This window comes from Anas acuta, chromosome 3, assembly GCF_963932015.1.
Source record: "Anas acuta chromosome 3, bAnaAcu1.1, whole genome shotgun sequence".
NCBI lineage: Eukaryota > Metazoa > Chordata > Aves > Anseriformes > Anatidae > Anas > Anas acuta.
Window position 1 is genome coordinate 61,492,667 of NC_088981.1, and position 21,317 is coordinate 61,513,983.

General features: G+C 35.4%; 1 protein-coding gene across 1 annotated transcript; it reads left to right on the forward strand.

Moving 5' to 3' along the window:
* The first annotated feature begins 4,721 nt into the window (after positions 1-4,721).
* On the forward strand, positions 4,722-18,935 carry TMEM244 (transmembrane protein 244). Its single transcript, XM_068675110.1, has 6 exons — positions 4,722-4,754; positions 10,803-10,888; positions 11,424-11,497; positions 14,720-14,845; positions 15,777-15,821; positions 16,688-18,935. Exons 1-6 carry the CDS (start codon positions 4,722-4,724, stop codon positions 16,780-16,782), a joined length of 459 nt encoding a protein of 152 aa, XP_068531211.1. The 3' UTR covers positions 16,783-18,935.
* Positions 18,936-21,317: the final 2,382 nt, after the last annotated feature.

The following is a 21,317-nucleotide window of genomic DNA, read 5'->3' on the forward strand; positions in this document are numbered from 1 at the left end:
AGAGGTGGAGCCCACATAACCATGCTGGGCTACTACCAGGCCCATCACAGGCCCATCTCATGCCCAGAGGAGCACAAGGACACAATGGCAGGCAGGAAGCCAAGCTGACACCACAGGAACAAACATCTTGTCTAGATGCCTCCCACGGCTGTCCCAGGAGACCCTCAGCCCCTAGGTGTGAGGCCCATCACAACCCATCTGGAGCAGCTCTCCAGATCTCCTTTTAGAAGGTTGCTGCCTAGGTGTAGGACACATTATGGGGAAGATCATTTGGGCGTTGTGCAGGATTTATTACAGGATGATCAGGGGAGGAACTAAAAGCTTGAAAAGGAGGGATTTAGGTGATCTGGGGAGGAACAAATGTTAGGAAGTAGAGAGGTAAGGGGATAAAAAAGGGCAGTCAAATGGATGTTTTTCCAATCAGCATGCAGACAAGTCATGGCCTGCTCCTCATCAGCATGGTCCGACCCATTTTCTCCTTAAATTCCTTTAGAACTCTCTTGGGTGAGGTACTATCTACACCATGTCATGTGCACGTCTGTGGTGCCAGCAGCTGGAGGCAGACCATGGGTCAGAGGGTCCTCGTGTCTGTGCTGCCAACAAGGAGAGGGAATGCAGGTGTTCAAGGAAGCCTCAACTCTCTCAGGCCATTTGATCCAGCATGATAAATGTTCCTCTGACAGCAACAACAAGTTTACAATCCTCTCCTCCATTTTCCATGGGCCAAAGTCCTAAGAGATTTTTCAGAGCTTCACTATACTCATCAGAAATTCCCACTAACACTAGTGGAGATGCCAGAATATCTTCCAAAGTTGGGCTTGTGGCAATAAACACATTAAGCTTCTCTGCAAAAAGAGATATAGAAAATATAGATTTTTTTTTTTTTTAATTATTGTTATTGTTATTATTATTTTTAATACAGACAATTACACTTGGTTCTTAGACATATAGTAGGGCCAGGGTAGAAAGTTTACTTTGCTGCAATCATGTGAGAATGTCTCTCTAGATAAATAAAAGACTTCATTTACAGTTCTATTACTCCCACACCACTTACAAACAATAAAATTAATTTCTAGTTTGAATAAATAAAGCCTATTAAATTGGTTCCTTTGCCAACACTTTAAAGTTCTATATTGAACTTGTTTTCAAACTCATCAGTTGACAAAACAAAAAATGTCATTCACAGTTTTTGAAATTAAGCCAGCTCCATAGATACAAGTAGCTTGTTAGGGTTAAGTATCTCAAAAGGAATTTAATTCATTTACTGTTTGCAAATCAGAAAGAATTATACCAATTTTTGAGTTAAACAATTTGATTTAGTACAATGAACATTTTAGAGTTTGTGACCTTTTATGCTGAAATGCAAGAAGACAACTTTTCAGGAGCTAAAAGTTCATTTATATGCTGTTATCAGGAAGGAGGGCATTGTTAAAGGCAATCTGACAAACTTTGAAACTAGTAATAGACTGGTCCATCCGAAGTACCTTCCTATGTCCACTGAATTCTCAGATCTCTCAAAATTTATCCCTCAAAGATCCCTCAAAATTTATCCATCTGCAGCCAAGGCGAAAGAAGGAAAGAACCTAATTGTTTGGATCCTCAAAGAGGTAGAGCCTAGAACTCACAGAATTCTCTGCTTCCAAGCTTGGAAACCAAGCTGTCATATTAAGGCTGTATAGTACATATATGATCAACATTGACCTATGCATGGGTTGTGTCTTTCTCAAGATACAATAAACTTATATTTACAACAGTTGTAATACAATGTAAGTCAATAAATGTAAGTGATTTTTTGTTTTTAAAATATGTATTTTCATCAAACTGTCTTCACTTCATAGTCTTTATAGTCTTGCAGTCACTATAGTAAAACAATAAAGGTAGTGGCCACTTACTATTTCCAAAGCTCTTCCTCCTCCACAGTTTAAGAAAAGTTCCTCCCATCAGCAGATGGAGACAGAGTACACATGTTTTGATGTCATCTCTCACCACAGAATGTAGAGAGCATCCATTTGGTTGATCTCTGCATTTTCTTTAGGATTGCTGGGTAATGAATCAACATACTTTGGATTTCAGTAATTTCCCCAATTCTAATTTTTTTCATTGTTTCAAATAACCTAAGAACTGCATTTCTGGGTCTGGCTATGTGTCTTAATGGGGAAGTGTGTTTTAGAGCCCACAATCGGTGTAATAGCAACATAAATCACCTGTTAACTTCCATGAGAGATACTAGTGCAATATTTCTATATGATATATTTATTCAAATTTTTGTTAATTATTTTTTTTTTTTTTTTTGCAATTATATTTGCATTATAAATTGTGGATTTCCATGGGAACTTTTTTTTTTTTTTTTTTTTTTTTTTAATGTAAACAATGAGCTTAGACAGCAAACTAAGCACTAAGCATTTTTAAATTTTCTCACAGTTCATTATTACAAAATATATTTTGTTTTGCCCCAGGTAATAAATAGATATTAGGTAGTGCCTGGGTAATATGAAGTGCCATTATCAGTTACTTGAAAGAGATACTGCCTTATAGAAATATACTTAATTTCACTTTCAAAAGCTCTCTGCAATTATTCCCTGTTCTGCAATTGTCTGCAGTTATGCTTTGATCACTATTCGTTAAGCCATGTCCATATTCATATGAAAGAAGTACATGGGTACAACCAAATCCCAAATAACAGTGTTTATTAACAATTCTCAAACATGTGAGGATAAGCTACTGAAGTAACTGTTTCCTGGGTGTTTCCATAACACAAAACAGCACAAACTCCAGGGGTTAAAAATTAATGTCGTACTATTTTTCCTCATATCATGAATAACAATCTGCACTGCAATGCTTCAGAAAACAGTCTGTAATTAAAAATAATAATAAAATAAAAAAAAAAAAAACAGGGCTAGTTGAAACCAAAATAGATCATTTAGTTTAACCTGTGTTAAAACTTGTCTTCTGTCTCCCCGTGCTGAATAGGAATTGTCATATTTCCTATAGCTGACCTAGTAAAAAAGAAGATAAGAAAAAGAATACCAAAATGATTATTCCATTATCTCAACATTTTGCTAACAGCAACACAATATCTCTTCCATTGCCATTCATTATTGACTTTCCAGTCAGTATTTTGGATCACACGGTTTCTGTCATTCCCAGTTATGATTTGCTGCTGTTTGTTGTTACTACAATTCAGTTGTTTCCATGCTTGTAAGCAAGATTGCAACAGAAATCCTATCCTCTCTCTCAGAGTATTTAAAATGTTCAGCTTCACAATAGGAACAGGAAGAAGCACTCAATCTCCTCAGTAAATCCATGTCTATAGCTTCCATTACATTTCAGTCAAACTCAGTGACTTTAGTTCTATCCTCAAACTTCGTCTGATTAAATTGACTCTTTGTGAACATGTCAGTGAAATATTATATTTATTAATGGTATTAGATTAATGCAATCCATTATTTTTTCAATTAGATTGCTACTCATGGTTACTGCAAATCTTTATCCAAATTTTATGTCACAAATGTTTTCAGTTGATCTTTTTGGGTAGACATGATACTCTTTGAATGGAACCTTTTGTTCATTTTCAAACATTTTTTAATTAATAAAAATTGCTAACATATCTCTTCATTAATTTGCTACTTGTGACTATTGCAACAATTTAAACAAATTAATTTTGTTGTTATTGTTGTTTCATTCTATTCCTTTGACATCACTTCAGCTATCAAAATACTATTTAACTGATGCACAGACTTTTGTGCTAGCATTTTGCACAGGAAGAAATTTCACAGGATACTACCTGTAATTTCCCTGACAGTATTCACAATCTGGAACTATCCAATTCATGAGCAGAAGCTCTTGTTTGCTGACTACAGATGACATCCTAAAGCAGATAGTATTAATTTTGTACAATTAAAAAGACATAAAAAAAAAGAAACTTGCTCAGATTATGTTGGTGATAACAAAGTAAATAAATAAATAAATCATTCTTCATTCAGTTTCAGAAATACTCCCTTATATTAGCTCTTTTTCTATGTAATGCAGCATAGTGAATCATAACATGTCTGTAAAAAGTCAAATCCAAATCCATTAAGGAACTGCTTAGTAGAAGGTGGATCTGATTTAGAGCATGTTAAATTTCATTCTACTAAAGGAAAAAATAATGATTCAGGAAAAGGAGAAGAGTCATAACATAAGTCTGTCGTTTCTTAACCTAATTATACCTAATTTAATGTGAATTATACATGATGTAATAAAGTGATAGAATAAAAATGCTAACAGGAACAATGTGAAGAATGTACTGTTCTACATGTACAGTCAACAGAATTAATGTTAGAAATTGTAAAACTAATTAAATGTAGGAAGGTGTAATAAACCCAAGGAGTGGTGATTAAATGAATGCTGAAAAAAAAAACAACAAACAGAAGGTAGAAAATAGAATACAGAATTTTGTCTCTAAATGGTCAACTTGTATTATAGATATGCTTTAGTTGACCATAGGTACAAAAGTATGATCATTAAATGAGTGAGTAGGATTTTCTGTTTGGTCTTCAGCCGCTTACAGTTAGCTCACAGATGGCTTCTGTCTCAATTCAGTTTAATCCAGTCAACCTACCTCACTCTGTCCTATGCTCACCTATAAGAATGTTTTTTGGGGTGAAAAACAGCTGCTTCTTCTGACTGATATTGACATAAGGAATATAGCAACATCACTTCCTCTCACTCATCATGTGTCCATGGCTCTCAAGGTCAAAACTGCTGAAACCAAGGTAAAGGGAATTGAGTTTGTGTAGTGCTGTATGTCACTGGGTAGTATTTAGAGTATTAGGTAGATACTGCAGGTCTTTAAAAAGCAATTGCTTTCATTCTTACAGAGTATTATTCAATGTTCGCTTCCTAAAAAGCAAAAAGAACGGGAGAGCTTATTATTGGTCTGGTAGTAAGTACTGCAAAGTACACCTTACAAGAAGGATTTAAGAATATGTGCTTTAGCTGCATTTATGAGATCTAATTCTTGGAATTGCCTAATAAAATCAAAAATTTAATGATACCAGGGTATTCCTAACATTCTTTCTTTAAATTGTTTTAGCATATAATAAATGACCCTGTAGTTTTTAACTCATGTTTTCCACTTTGAAATATTTGAGGGGTTACAAAGGGAAAAAATAGTTTGAAAATAAAATATATTTTGAGTTTTAAATATATATATATAAATTTCAGTGGAAAGGAAAAGAAGTTGAATGTTATAGAAATGGAAAATTTTCAAAAAGTTTCTATTTTTGTGTTATTAATTTGAGTATATTCTTAGCACTGCACTGCATGCCTTTCTTTAGCTGTACTCAAGTGAGCAAAGCAAGCTAATACCTCACTACATTAGACAGGAACTTAGAATATTCTGGGTATAAAGAGAAAAATCTTGGGCCTTTGAAGCCAATACAAGTTTAGCCCTGACTTCAAGAGAGGCCAGGAATTCACCTACTGTAATTAGAGGTCAACAGGCCATCAGCTCACAGCCTTCCTTCAGCTTTGTTATTTTCCCTTTAGTCCTGTCTCACCACTTTTATTACAGTACAAATCTGCATCTGGAGCAGATAAGGCTTAAAGGCGGCAGATAAAGGAGAATTCCAGGAAATGCGCATCTGCTCAGAGAAATGGGATAAAAATGATTCCCAACAAAAAAAAGTGCCCAAGATTTAGGGATACTTTCAGGGGGTGAGGTACAGCATGGCTACTAAACTTGCATGTAACATTGCAGTCAATGAACTGTACCCCACTGGCCATGGGGTACACCATGATCCAAAAGAATGAATGAAACAGTTTATTTGGCCAATTGTCATTTACAATAAAGATATTGAAAAAAGGAGAGCTGTGTTTTCCTCTCAGATAAAACTGGTTGACAACAGATTAAATGTTCTCAGTTTTTGTTTTGCTTTCTTTTGATGTAGAGAAAAAACATAGAATAAATTGTCAAACATCAGTTTTTACAGGCATGATGGGTTTCTCTTCTGTTGCATTAGAAATAGAATATTGCCTCCTTGCAACTGTGAGTGATAAATGCAGTGATGTAGTTTCACTTTTCAATATCTAGCAAAATAAAGGTAATATAAATGGTTAGTAAATTTGCAGTATCCATACATCTGTAAGTGTCAGATGGTTCTGTAAATATATCTACCACACAGCCATTCAAAGACCTATGGCCAGAATTGAACAATAGAGATATTTGAGTGAAGCTTCATCCAGAGAGGCACCTGGTTTTGCTTTGAAGAATCCATTATTTCCAAAGACAGTTTGTTCCATTGGCTAATTGCCTTTACAGTTGAAAATGTCTTGAATGCATCTTTTGAATTTGTCCAGCTATAACTTGAAGTTGTTTACTTCATGTGGCTTTTCTGATGGATTAAAGAGCCCCTAATACCTGGTATTTTCCGCCTGCAAAGGAACTTATCCATCATAATCAAATCAGCCCTCAGAGCTAAACAGATTGACCTCTTTAGAGCTGTAGTCCTAATGAAAAACAAAAAAAAAAAACAAAACAAAACACAAAACAACAACAACAACAACAAAACATTTCTAGCCATCAGCTCTCTTTTGTGGTTCTTCTCTGCACCTTCATTTTTTAACATAATTTTTTTAAATGCTGACTCCAAACTGGTTGTCACTTTATCTTCCCAAGTGCTGTGTTTAAGGGTAATGCCTCTTCCTTATTTTGCTTCATATTCTCCCAGCTTAAATCCCAAAGCCTTGGGGGCTTGTTTTCTGTCACAGTATGGCAAGAGAAACTCATAAAACTGAGTTAGCGTGAGCTAACGTTCATCTATAGCTTTTACCAACATATAACAAGTTAAATCAAAATGAAAATTGCATTTCCAAGTTGTCTATGTTTTATATTTTTCTCTGAAATCTTGGCTTAAAACTGACTTTTATTTAAAAATGAGGATTTCAAAAAAATATCCTTTTTTTTTTTTCTTTTTTTTTTTTTTTTCTTGCCTTTGTTGTTTGTGAATCACTTGTCAAGAACATTTTCCAACTTTATCCTCAAAATCCATAGTAAGGATGAGGGCATAGAACTATTCAATAACCAATTTTGATGAAAATTCTTGAATAAAAGCAAATAAATAAAAAGAGCAAGTGTCTTTCAAACACTGCAAAATGGAAATGATTTGTGAAACTTTGCAGCATCTTATAATTTCTTTATGTTTGGTTTGCTTTTAATTTCTTTCATCTTACTTCTCCAAATACTTCATTTTCCTTTTTAGTTATAAATATGCAACTATTTTCCCTACCTCAGTCCCTGTTGCCAAACTGCACACATGACTTCTTTTACCTTTCTTCAAAAAAGGACTTCTATTACCCTATTAGTTCTTACCTATTCTTTCTTAAATTCAGTTCCATTGTGTCACATATCAAAGACAGAAACACTGGCTTCTTTTGCTTTGATACAGTGCTTTACTATACTCAAATCATAATCTCTGCTTGCCATTTTGATACACTGAAAAATTATGTACAGTTCACTATGGTCTGTTTAATTTATACAGGGTTACTTTTCAAGAATTTACTTTTGAATACTTAATAGAAGAGGAAGTTGAAAGTTGATCTAGTTACATCTTTTTACAAAGAGAATATAACACTAGAAAAAGTGCAAAGACAACAATAGCAATCACTGATATAGTATAGATTTTGTATCTGGAGGGACTTAGTAGTAGATGAGAACTTTTCTCCTTAGGTATCTGACACATAGGACAGTATAGAGACAGAAACAATTAGGGATAACAGAAAATATAAGTAGGGAATGAAAAATTCACTATTTCTGATAACGTAAGAATTAGAGGGCATTTCACAAGCCAGTCATTAAAACTATCATTCAACAGGTTTAAAGCCCCACCCCAAGGTATTTTCTCACAACACCCAGAATTAAGTTGTGGTACTTTTTTCAGAAAGTATTCAGGAAAATGAAAGCAAATTGAAAAAGTAGTGGAAGAAAGACCCATCAAGGTCTTCAAAACACTGTGATGTGGATGCAATCTATGGTTTTAAAAGGTTTTAAGATTTTAAAACATCCATCCCTGGAAAGAAATATTACTTGTACTTCCCATGTCCTTATACTACTTCCCCCAGTTTACACATATGGCTATTGTAAAGTGGTCTAAATGGAATTTTGGACCAGAATGGTACATTTTTTTTGATGTGCCTAGAAGTATTTTATGTAACACCGTCTTTCTGTGGCAGTGTCCTCTTTTTAAATATCGAGACCATGATTAAAACGTCCACTGCAGAACTAAGACTGTTAATGCTGTAATTTCTATTGAAGGGGAAAAATTACTTTGTCTAGTTAGTCATTGTGAAATCTACTAGTATATATCCAATCAAAAGTGGGATACAGCTTTTTTCTTGAAAGTGGAAGCTGTAAGTTTGAATTCTTTTAGGTAGGACAGGCCATCAAACACAGGGTACAGACATCTTGAGTAAATGCTATCCAAATCAAGCTAATGCATTCTTAAGAGTGCATTTTCTGCCACTCAGCTTTTACTTTGAAGTAAAGTGGAAAATGATGGAGGGACACTTAAAAGCTGAAACGAAATACAGATTTAGCTTCTGCAAAATAATTACTGGCAACTGAGGCACCAGAATGACTGGTAAGAGATCAGAATGACCACGATGATCTTATTATGGGTCATCAGTACAGTTTTGTTGTGGGGAGTGTTGCTGTTAATAGTGTCCATGTTCAGTTTTTCTCTAAAGAAGAACAGGATTACCAGAAAGAGAAATGATACTACTATTGTCTGTATGTCTCAAACAAACAAACAAACAAATAAAAAACACAAAGAAACAAACAAACAATAAAAAATACATGAACAAACAAAACAAACAAACAAAAACACAAAACAATAACAACAACAACAAAAAACAACAAAGTACAATGAAAGAGGGTTTATCATTACATGTTAAGTTTAGCTCAACCTCAAGAGTATGAAAAGGTGAAAGAATAGCTAATAAGAGAGTACTGCTGTGGGACAAGGCACCAGGATTTCATCACGTCTTCAAATTTTATAATAAGGGAAAGTTCGGTTAAAGTGAGAATATACAGGATCATAAAAGATGTAGTATGAAATAGGACATACTAGCAGCATCAAATAAGGAAACATGAAGTGAATAGGTGAACAAAATGTAAGCTTAAGAATACAGTTAAAGAATGGAAGGTTAAAAAATATAATAGAGGAAAAATGGAACAAATATGGAAGATGAGGCAAAACCACAAATACCGATGAAAAGGATAAGCTGCAGCAGATACAGAACCTTACATAGGAAGAAGCATTTTGCAGTGGTTTCCTCACCCTTAAGAGTACAGGAAGCAATTCAAAGATAAATTTCCTATAGTATTCATACTCAAGTGGAATAGGTAAAACAACACAAAAGGCCTGATGGCTAAGGCTAGATGGTCAAAATCTAGCCTTTATATATATTCTATATAATATATATATAATATATATATGTATATTATATATATATAATATATACATGTATATTATCTATATAATAATATAGAATATATATACAATATATATTCCTATATATAGGAATAACAGTCAACATTGCATTTTCAATAAAAAAAAAAATGCTTCATATGTCAGAGATCTATGGAGATCTTAACCAAATGAGTCAGGTAAACACCATTGCTAGTTTCAACAATTTGGTAGCCAAACTGGAGAATGGGCAAGAAAAATTTTAAATCATTTTATGTGTTCATTATATGTGTTATTTCCCTACAGAGAAAAACAAAACAAAACAAAACAAAACAAAACAAAACAAACAAACTACAAAAACCAACCAGCCAACCAAACCAAACCAAACCAAACCAAACCAAACCAAACCAAACCAAACCAAACCAAACCAAACCAAACCAAACCAAACCAAACAAAAAAAAACAACAACCCATCAGCAACAGAAGCACAAATAATCATCTGGAATGTCATTTTATCATCAGAGAAAACAAAAATGCCAGTGTTATGCATTATCAAGACTCTATTGTTATTACCAAAGTATATTAAACTTCAAAACATAATTTTACATTATAACTGTAGGAATTAATATAACTCCTAGGGCCTGCATAATTCAGGAAGCCAGCTTAGATGAGCACAGATGTGAATTATGCTTCACTTGAAAAGAAAGGATCTGAAGGCATTTTAGGAACATTATCAGGCGAAGGCTCACATTTTTTCCTCTGGATGCATTACTTCTGAAGCATCAGGTCAGAAGTGAAGATACTTCAACGGAATGAAAGAAATAATGATGCCACGATACCTTAGGAAGCACAAATTCTTTGTGTAATTCTTTTTATAATGTTTCTTATTTTAAAGACCCAATGTTTGATAATAAGATAGTGGTACTTTCTGAAACTCATACTTTTATGCACATTTTTAAAATTTGGAGTTGGAGTTAATTTAAAAGAAATTCACAAGTAACTGAGTTTTGAAAGGTGTTTAACAGCTATCCCTCGTTATCCTCATTTAAGTTATCCTCATTTAAGTTGCCTATATCCCTACCTTTGAATGTAAACACTGGAATGACATACTTTCTAGAGGCTAGAAAAGAACAATCATGCCTTTATAATTTTCTACATTTTATTTTTATATAGTTTCAACATAATTACAAGGATGGCATTTCTTTTAAGTTAAAAATTAGGCTAGTTACACATCTGAATGATCTGAAACTCTCAAATGTGCTTCTTACTCCCTGAATTCTTACAAATTACATCTGGAATTATTTTTGTCAATGTAAACACACAGCATTAGGTTTTATTCTCTTTTTCCCTTTTGCAGGTTGTTCTGTTGAACCTGTTGATATGCATGGCAGTTTTCTACACCGTGTATTATGTAGTCCTTTCCATTGGCTTTGCAGTATTCAAGTAAGATTTCCATGTCTTTACTATGACTGCATGTTACAGATGGATATAGTGAGTAGAACAATGACTCTGGAGAGGAGACATCCAGACTGGAGGCATCCAGCCCATTATTCTGTGAACACATTTTTCAAATTCAGTTATATTGTTACACCCGAACCTTCATTTAAATGCATGAAGTAAATAATACTCAAAAGTAAATATAAAATGCTGGCTCTAATATACTTCCTTGCACTTGTAAATAAATAAACTTAAAAGAAAATATGTCATGAAAAATTTAAAAGGAAAGATTTTATAGTCAATAAGAAATATAAATTATTTTCCCTTAGGAAGCTATTGACTGGCATGTATAGTGTCAGGCATTTTAAGTAAAAATATGGAGAGGAGACCACAGAAACCGTGTGCAAGGGCAAGACCATAACATGAATGAAATGTGAATATTCCATTTGGAATCTTATTTAAAAGCACCTATAATATGTTATGCAATCACTAAGGCATTATTGAAAATTTATGGTTAAATTTATTTATTCTATTTCCCCAGGATTCAAATGTTGGATGGTTTGGCACCTTTTGATTTTAAGACAAATCCATCATGGTTTAACCCACATTATTTAGGTAATCTAAATTTTTTTTTTTTCCCTAGCCAAGAAAATAGATTAAATCTGGATGTAAACTCATTTTCCTTATTGACAATATTTTAGAGCCCTTTTAGTAATATAGCGGGCATTAAAATTTCAGAGTTTGATTGTAATTCAGTTCCTAAACATACCTTTATATATCCTAATACAAATTCCTGCAGTATCATCTGAAGCCTTCAAAATAATTTCACTTTCCTAAACTGTCATTCTTAAATTACATGCACAGAAGAAATTTTTCTCAGACTTGTAATCCATTTTACAAAGGCAAACCACATTACATGTAATTAGAACAGCGCAAAAGTAAAGTGTTCAGTTGAACATGTTAAAAAGAGTGATAAAAATTTATGTATATTTGTACATTGACAATACGGTTTTCAGATGAAAAAAATATCCCATTTGTAGCAATGGAAAAAGAAAATTTAAATCATATTTGATTAAAATTACTTTTCAAGGCTCTAATGTAATTACCATATCTCAATATGATTTTTCTGTTCCAGAATTGTATCAGGTAATTTGATGGAGCATGCTTATAAGGTGCCAAAGGCAGCTGATACATCATGCAATTTGGTAATATTCAATCTCGCTTTTTGTCCACCTGATGAAGTAACATGGAGTAGCAAAACTTAGAAGGATCTGTTTAAATCTATGGGCACAGAGACACACCTGAGCTCTCTGAATGGTGTTGCAAAGGTGAATTAGTTTGTTTAGGGGTCTCACTCGTGCCTGTTAAAAACAGAATGATGTCTTTAAAAGATAATGTCAAAATAAAAATGGGAGTCTCAGCTCAGAACTGAGCTATTGTTACTGGCCCAGTTTTGTGGAAAAGTATACAGAGCATCTGTATACTATCTGTATTTTATCTGTGTACGCTGCCTTTTATTATATCTGTATACATGGTTTTTACTTTTGAAATCGATCAAAAACTTCATGCGATCGCCAACCGCATGAAGTTCAATAAGAGCAAGTGCCGGGTCCTGCACCTGGGACAGGGAAACCCTGGCTGCACGTACAGACTGGGCGATGAGACGCTGGAGAGCAGCCTAGAAGAGAGGGATCTGGGGGTCGTGGTAGACAGCAAGTTGAATATGAGCCAGCAGTGTGCCCTGGCAGCCAAGAGGGCCAACCGTGTCCTGGGGTGCATCAAGCACGGCATCGCTAGTAGGTCGAGGGAGGTGATTGTCCCGCTCTACTCTGCGCTGGTGCGGCCTCACCTTGAGTACTGTGTGCAGTTCTGGGCACCACAGTATAAAAAGGACATGAAACTGTTGGAGAGTGTCCAGAGGAGGGCTACGAAGATGGTGAAAGGCCTGGAGGGGAAGACGTACAAGGAACGGCTGAGGGCACTGGGCCTGTTCAGCCTGGAGAAGAGGAGGCTGAGGGGAGACCTCATTGCAGTCTACAACTTCCTCGTAAGGGGGTGTCGAGAGGCAGGAGACCTTTTCTCCATTAACACCAGCGACAGGACCCGCGGGAACGGGGTTAAGCTGAGGCAGGGGAAATTTAGGCTTGACATCAGGAGGGGGTTCTTCACAGAGAGGGTGGTTGCACACTGGAATAGGCTCCCCAGGGAAGTGGTCACTGCACCGAGCCTGTCTGAATTTAAGAAGAGATTGGACTGTGCACTTAGTCACATGGTCTGAACTTTTGGGTAGACCTGTGCGGTGTCAAGAGTTGGACTTGATGATCCTTAAGGGTCCCTTCCAACTCAGGATATTCTATGATTCTATGATTCTATAAATTACAGAATTATTGGCAAAATTTAAATGAATACTATTCACATTAAATCTAATAAATTAAAGAAAGCATTTATGCATTACAAACATTACATTTTTGAAGTGTATTTTCTGTTTTCCTAACCACATGTGGTTTTATCTTTTTCTTGGTGTTTTTACATTTTTTTTAAACTGAAAAGATGAAAGATCCATATTACATTAAGAACTAATTGACTGTGTAAAGAAAATAATAAAATTGAGAGGCACAAAATGCTGCCAAATGTATAAATTAAATACAGAAAAAAATAATAACATTCTCTCTACTCTGAGTTACAGTAATGTTAGCTATTACATTGCTACAATGAAAAAAATAATTCAGTTAAAAATGGGAGTTCAATATGCCTAGGGACATTAAAAAGAAAAATGAAAAGTCTTTAGATTGAAAATCCTATGAATCAGTAGTGTGCTGTTATTGCCTGTTCGTTACATGAACACTGAGGGCTGTAGCTGGAGGAGACATCAGGCATTTTCCATTCAGCCCCACTAGCTCAGGTAGCCACCCAGCAGGACATGAGGGCTCACCCACAAGGGTTTCTCTTGGTCCTACCTCCCATGCTGGCAAGAAAGTGCCCTGCGAGCCAAGCCAAGCGAGGCTTTGGGGAAACCTGCACCTCCCAGAAAAGTGGGAGCACCTCCACACCCTAGCTCCTCTGCTCCATGATGGCTTAGGTGGTTTCTGCAGGCTGCACAGCTTGCCTGTGAGGCAGACTTCCTCAATCAGCTTGCTTTCTTAGTGTCTCAGCAACAGAACTCAGCTATTGTCCATATTGTATATTGTATATTGTAGCTGGCATATTGTATATGGTAGCTGTGTCAGCCTTGCTATCAGAACAGAGAAGCCAGATCTCCTGGTTTTATACACTATGAGATCCACATGGATGGCCTGTGCTTGCTTTGTAGGTTCTCTGCTCTCTTTCCCCTTGCATGTCTCATCTTTAAGTTGCACTGATACATGCGCATGATGCAAACAAGTGGACAGGGAGAAAACTGTGAAGGTTCATACTGGATGTAACCCCTTAGCCACACAGTTCTGTTTTGGAAGAGAAAAAGTTGCCCTATGTCAGTATCAATGAAGTCTATTTAGTGCCATACACAAAGACCCTGGATGGATGGTCTCTGAGAAGGATTTCCACACTATTTCTCTTTTAGGCAACACATAGAGCGCTGTTCATCCTCATGTTTTTTACACAAAATATGGAACATTTGAAAGTTTATAGGGAAATTGGGATACAACCCATGCAGGTGTCTGTGGTAAAATTAGAAATGAACTTTATAATGAAACCATCAGTGTAATATTTGATCTAATCAGAAATAATTTGCATAACATTGTATCAGAGATTTTAACTTCCTAGTGCTATTACCTTTGAATATGAGAAAAAAGCCTTTCAAAACTATGCTTGGTGTAAATATCCTGCTTTCATTTATAGTTCTTGTAGTCTCACTGGAAATAACCTTCTTCATTTGTGGCCTGTTATTTGCCCTGGTTGTGGAAGAATGGGTTTGGGATTATGCTGTAACAGTTACTGTTATTCATATCATCATAACCTCAGTTGGTAAGTAGGTTTGCTGCTAAATATATGTGTAGTCCATTCTTCCTTGGAGCTAAAAACACATTAATCTGTACTTTCCATCCATTTCATTTATCCATGTTTTTAAATACTGACATTTAAAACTTGATTCTGTATTTGTTGGAGTATTAAAAAAATTAGTAATAACAAAACAAAACAATTTTCTTATAAAATTTCAGAATTTTAAACTCTGAAGTAAACTATCTTCTATCATCATATCATATGGTGCACACTGATCTCCAAACAACACCAGAACTGTTATTATTGCTTTCAAATGGCCAGCCAAAGTTCACTTGCACTGCCAGAGGATGCAGCATGCCTCCTAGCTCCCTTCAGTGCTTCAACAGCCCTGCAGGCTCTTCTGGAGTCTGATACAGGCTCATATTGATCATACAGTGGGGATATTGGTCATCTTACGGGAGAAAAGGGTAGCTGCATGACACATAGCAGAGCTAGGTATCTGTGATGACTCGCAGTGCACAGTCCTAGCCTGTCTTTCTTGTGCTGTTATCACCCATTAAACTGAAAATGTTAGACAGGTTAAATTATTTGCATTGCAGCAACATGGAAGCACTCTATTAGGTGATCAGTGTCTCCATTATGCTAAACTTTGTACAGTTAAGTAGTAACAAACCATTTCTTTTTCAGAGATTTTACAGTCTAAAACTTCAATTTAGCACACGCTTTTAATGTTTAAAGACGACTTCCAGTGGGATTGCTCACCCACTTTCGTGCAACAGTATAACCAAATATCTGAATGATTAGGACCTCAATAAGAGTTTGCAATTTCAATAAATCTAAAGCATGTAGTCTCTGAAAGATAACTAAGCAGATACCATATACTGTAATGCAATATTTGCATATCCTCATACTTACTGTTTAAAAACTTACCTTCCTCCTTTTCTTTTCCTTGCAGTTATGTCTGAATTCCCTTTGATGTTACACTGGTGGCTGGCATTAGGTAAAATTAAAGTTCAAATCACTAGAATCTAGAAAACTTGCATTTACAGTATGATTTCTTTTTCTATTAAATGTCTGTTGTCACAATACTTTTGGAATTGTCAGTATTTGAGGAAGAAATATGTTCTTTACATCTACACTTTTAAGGACACAGGCAGGTATTGATAAACTAACATTTGACTTGCCTTAAAAAATCACCTATTTTAAGACCAGAATGTACGCAAATTATGTTATTCTTCCTACCAAACAGCAGATATGTTCACATTGCTGAAATGAGCCATGTTAATTCCTGAATAATCAAGCTATCTATTTCATCAAATGCAGGTGTCAAAAAGACAGTTAGCCTAACTAGTCTTCATTGGTACTCTTTACAATCAATGGAAAGAAATAGACACATTCTGAAACAAGTTTTATAAACACTATATACAGGTACTATGATAGACAAGATAAATCTCAGTCATCGCATTTTCTTACAGTGAATAGCAAATATAAATTTTAGAATGTTTAATTTTCTGTAAAATTAGAAATATAGTCATGCGCTAGTATATGTTATCTTGGAAAACAGTTAAGGGAGAAAGTGCTGGCTTCTGCTCTTCTTTCTTTTATGATGTATAACATGGATCGACAGCTGTAGTAAATTCCTAAAAGACAGAGACAAGCAAATAAATCTCTTGTGCTGCAACTGGTTTTGTATCAGCAACTACCAGGACTGATCTCTATGTGGGTGGTTAAAGTCTTGGGCAAAATGTTTAAGTAAACAGACCATTAAAAAAATAAGAAAAGCTGACTAAAGTTTTATTATAATGTTTGTATTCCACTGCAAATAAATAATAAAAAAATACAAAACAGTCATGCTTTTCCTTTCAGGATCTGGAGTAATTTCCATGATCTGCGGAGGACAGATTTTGGCATACTGCTTGTTCAAAGACAACTTCATTTATCCAGTTCTAGATGATTTTTGAAAAGACAATTTAGAACTTGTGCTTATATAATTTCAAAGATTTCTTTAACAACATAATTAAAATGAAGCTAGAAACTGTCTAATCATAAGGCTAATATTTAGCTTACCAGAACTCTTGTATCTTACATTTGTTTGCAAAGTCAATGTAATGACTTTTAGCTATTGTATATAATCACTTTTAGCTTTTGTATGTACATTTTCTATTAAGCAATTAGACACACTGCTTCTGTTTTAAAACAAATAAACCACAAGGATACGAGCAATAATGCAGCACTCTTGCAAAATCCTAAAAGAAAAAATGGATTTGTATTTAATATTTTCAGACCACTTGTTATCTGTTGCAGTTAATAAAGTATTGACTGTAACTCAGGCTGGAGTCTGGCCTCTCATAAGTGCAGAACTTTAAAGTCACCCTAGCTGGCATACATCATTTTAAGTATAAAGCAGTCTTTACTGGCAAAGCCCTAGCAAAGAAGACTCCCTGAAGAGCACATATCTCTGCATATCTCTTTCCATCTTAAAGCTCTCACCTAGAAGGTGTTCAAGACAGAAACAGGCAGACTTACAATCATCAATATTTAGTTGATTCCCCAAATTCCAGGAATGCTACAGCCAAATGTTTTCCGTGACAGCTTCAGGCCATTCTTTATTTCACTAATGATCCAGTTATGGTGTGACTGTGCTGGAACGATGAAAGGCAAATGCTGCCTACAGTCACTTTTTTATGTATCCCACAGCTGCACATGGCCCATGCTGAAGTGCTAGTCTATGGATAGTAGTAATCAAAAAAACAACAAACCAATCACAGTAGTGGCTGTATCTATTTAACCATAATAAAGTCTTAATAGCAAAATTGCTAGGAGGCAAATTCGCCTTAAGTATAATATCAGTAATTGGATTTCAACTGCAGTTTACTTGGAAGAGCAGGACTGAATTGGTGTTTGCACAGGAGCACAGTGTTGCATTTGCCTTAATTTTACACAGCAGATGATGCCTCTGAAGAATATGTCCCCTCAAGATCTAATCAAACATTTTAAAACACATTGCAAGTTTTATAGTTTGTATGCACATTTTAATATTGAAAGTACACATATAATGAGAAGCACATTTCAGACTCCCAAAAGTATGGGATTGTCTTTTGTGAATGATGGATACATAAATAATTTTAGAGACAAACTAGACATGTAAATACACAGTACTGAAAAGACTTAGACTTTAGAAGTGGATCATTAAGACCATATGAAGTATAATGATCTGTGTACTGAAGTTAGCAGAGATAATTCCAAAGAGTTGATTAACCAACCTGCATTGATGGCTGGACTGAGCCATGGACCACTTTGAGTTCAATGGATTTCTATCTCCATAAATATTAGTGTTCCCATAGCTGACTGGTGTTATCTGTTTGAAAGACACACACATTTCTTCAGGATTTTTTTTTTTTCAGTTTAGAACTATAAAAATGGATGGGAATTAGTCCAATGTCAATCCATGCCTCCGTTCTAGTCCATATGCCGTTCGTGCATGTAGGTAGGGTACCATGTGCAAACATTAGTGGATTAAAGATAATCCACAGATGGAACAAGTTTCTATTTTTAAATTGGAAGGATTTTCCTCTTTGGGTGTCCGCCTTGCTACAGCTTGCAATAGTTCTGTTGCCCAGTCTAGACATTTTTAACTTTTGTTTTCTCTTTAAAATCTTAAACCACAAGCAAGAAAATACCTTCAGTCTATATAAAGAGAGCTTTGTCCCCAGAATTTCTCCGAAGCGTTTACAACTAGACCAGTGGTAGAGAAACAATCAGAGTAAAAACTCTACTGAAGATTAAAAAACTTAGTCAAGCTATTAAAAACATCATGAGATTTTTCTATTACTTTCAAATATCTAACAAGACAGTTTCAGAATTATGTATTATTTTGTCTTTCCTGTTATTGTTATCTTGAACATCAATTACAAATATTACAAATAATGTTTAACGTGTAGTCCAAGTTCATATTGAACAAATAAATTTCCATTCTGTAAGAAATATCAGTTATATCTGTTTGGGAATTACTTGGTTAGAAGGTTTTAGAGGTCTTATTTATACTGTGTGATTTCTATTTGATACACCAAAATGACACTTTTGAATATAAAAAATCTTGTCTATTTCTCCAACAATAAAGAAGTGACCCACATGAGCAATTTGTATGTGATTAATTGATAACAGTCAAGACAGGTGGGAAAGAAGAGCCTCTGGAGGAAAAGAAGGGCTTTCTATGTGTTTCACAACAGAATCGCCAAAGACTACAAGAAAAGCAACCTGGACATCAAAAAACAGGCATGTATGGAAAAGCAACAATGAAAGCAGGAAAGGAGCACACAGAAACGGGCAAGATCAGTGAAATAAAAAAAGACTTGCAGGCTGAGCTTGTAACACTGGAACTTCACAATACAACTGCCACATGTACGTCACAGTCTGTTTTTTGCTTGTGTCTACATTATTTTAGGAAAAGTAGTCTCCACATCCAAAGATATCCTTATAATCGCTGATTTAATCTGTGGTTGCTGCCCCAGGATTTTCAGTATTCTCTGTTCTCTGGCTCAACCTGGTCCAGGAATATTGACTAATTGAGTTGACATATCTTTAGTCTTTGGTTATTTAACTCCTTCCGATTAGTAGTTCTAGAAAATACTGCATGCAGAGGGAGAATTTATCCACTTCCACTCTGAGATTCTGGGCAGAGTTTGCAGGGAAGATAGTTGGAACATGTAAACATGAGCTATAGAATCCAATGGAACAGTGCAGAAATGCCATACTTTAAAAGCACCATACTTAAAGTCATTTTAAGATTTCTTTTCAGAGACAAACTCCCTTCCGTCATTCCCAACCACCAACTGAGATAGATTATAGTTCTTCTCAATTCAGTCCTCTCCCTAAATGGCTCTGTATTCACTCTTTTCCCAAATGGTGTCTTGCTCATAACAAAGAATGTAAGTGGAATACTTTTTTTTTTTTTTGAGACTCTCAGTTTATTCCTATTCTAACAGCACTGCCTTTGATGTAATGTCAAAGTGCAAACCACTTCATGAAGTTGTTCTGGGACCAACAAACTGACTCAACCTTGTAAACACAGCCAAACATAAAACCATACAGTACAGACAATGCAATGATTTCAGTTGGCATTTTCCTAAAAATATAGATTTAAATGCTTACAATTTCACATTGAAGTAATGAGCTAGTTCTTCAGACTAAGCCCATGGTTTTTCTATCTCTCTACAACACTTTAGAATCTCTCTAAAACACTTTATCAACCACCTTCTTTGTATCCAAACTTAAAAATGCAAGCAAAGCAAAAACCTACTGTACTCATTATTTGTGTACTAAAAATCCCAACAACTGCAACACTGATAAATACAGGTAACAGTCTGAGTAATACTAGATAAAGAGCAATAGGTACGTGAGTCACCTGACTGCAGTCTCCTAAAATAGATATTCATGCACAAGATTCCTATGGCCCATAGACTCCTGAGTAGAAGTAGTCATTGTGACTGAGAGAGCTTGATTAACCAGAGAAACGATGTGAATGCCTTATACATTTTTCACTCTGTCTTCTGGTATGTGTGTTGTCACACCAAAAAGTTGGATCCTCGTTAATCTCCACAGGTATCTAACACTTTATTTAAATATTTTGTATCTTCTAAATGTGACTTACTTAGAATATTTATTTCTTGGCTTAAGATCCTATGTAATGATCCATCTGCTCAGTAATGGCTAATACTCTAATCTCTCCTTTTTGTGAGCTAATCACAGCCCCAGACAGCAGGCACTCTCTCATTAGATGTCAGAGAGGATAAAGGTCTTAGGAATGGCTATAAAATTTGATGATGTAATTAATACCTTTATTATTGGCTTTAAACCTTTTAGTGTGAGACTGTGATTTTAAGACACAGACTCATGCCCCAACTCTCCTCTGTTCAGGATGAATAATATGGATCCCTTAGGAGGCGTGCCTTCCTGTTCAGATGCACCTAGGTGATTATACCTATGTCATAGGGCAAGCATGCTTTGAGATGGACTTGCACCCTACTCCGTCCGTTTTCCAGTTCAGGGGACCAAATAAACATCTTACAGTTGTCTTCCAGTTCATATACTCGGGTGTACTCTGCAAACAAGGACAAGCAATGGGGAAGATATATGCCTGGCATATATCCTGACATATAGGATGCTGGACTGGGGATCTGGAAGCAATACTAGGACACAAACTATGGGCAACCAAAACCTGAGTAAAAGCCCAGACCCCAATATTTTAAGGCTATCTACCCCTAGAAAACAGTTGCAATCAAATACAAGGATGGTAACTGAAGCTGGAGCTTTTAAGAACTATACAAAGGTACACTCAGATTCTTGCTGACATGGTCTTAAATCAAAGATAGTCACAGCCTGGCCTTTCCTGTTCATTATGTTCCTGATATGATATTTGCTGTGGATTTGCAAAGTGATTGTAGCCCACTGCCACTTCCAATAGCAAAGATCCCATTATCTCCACTGGGACAATACT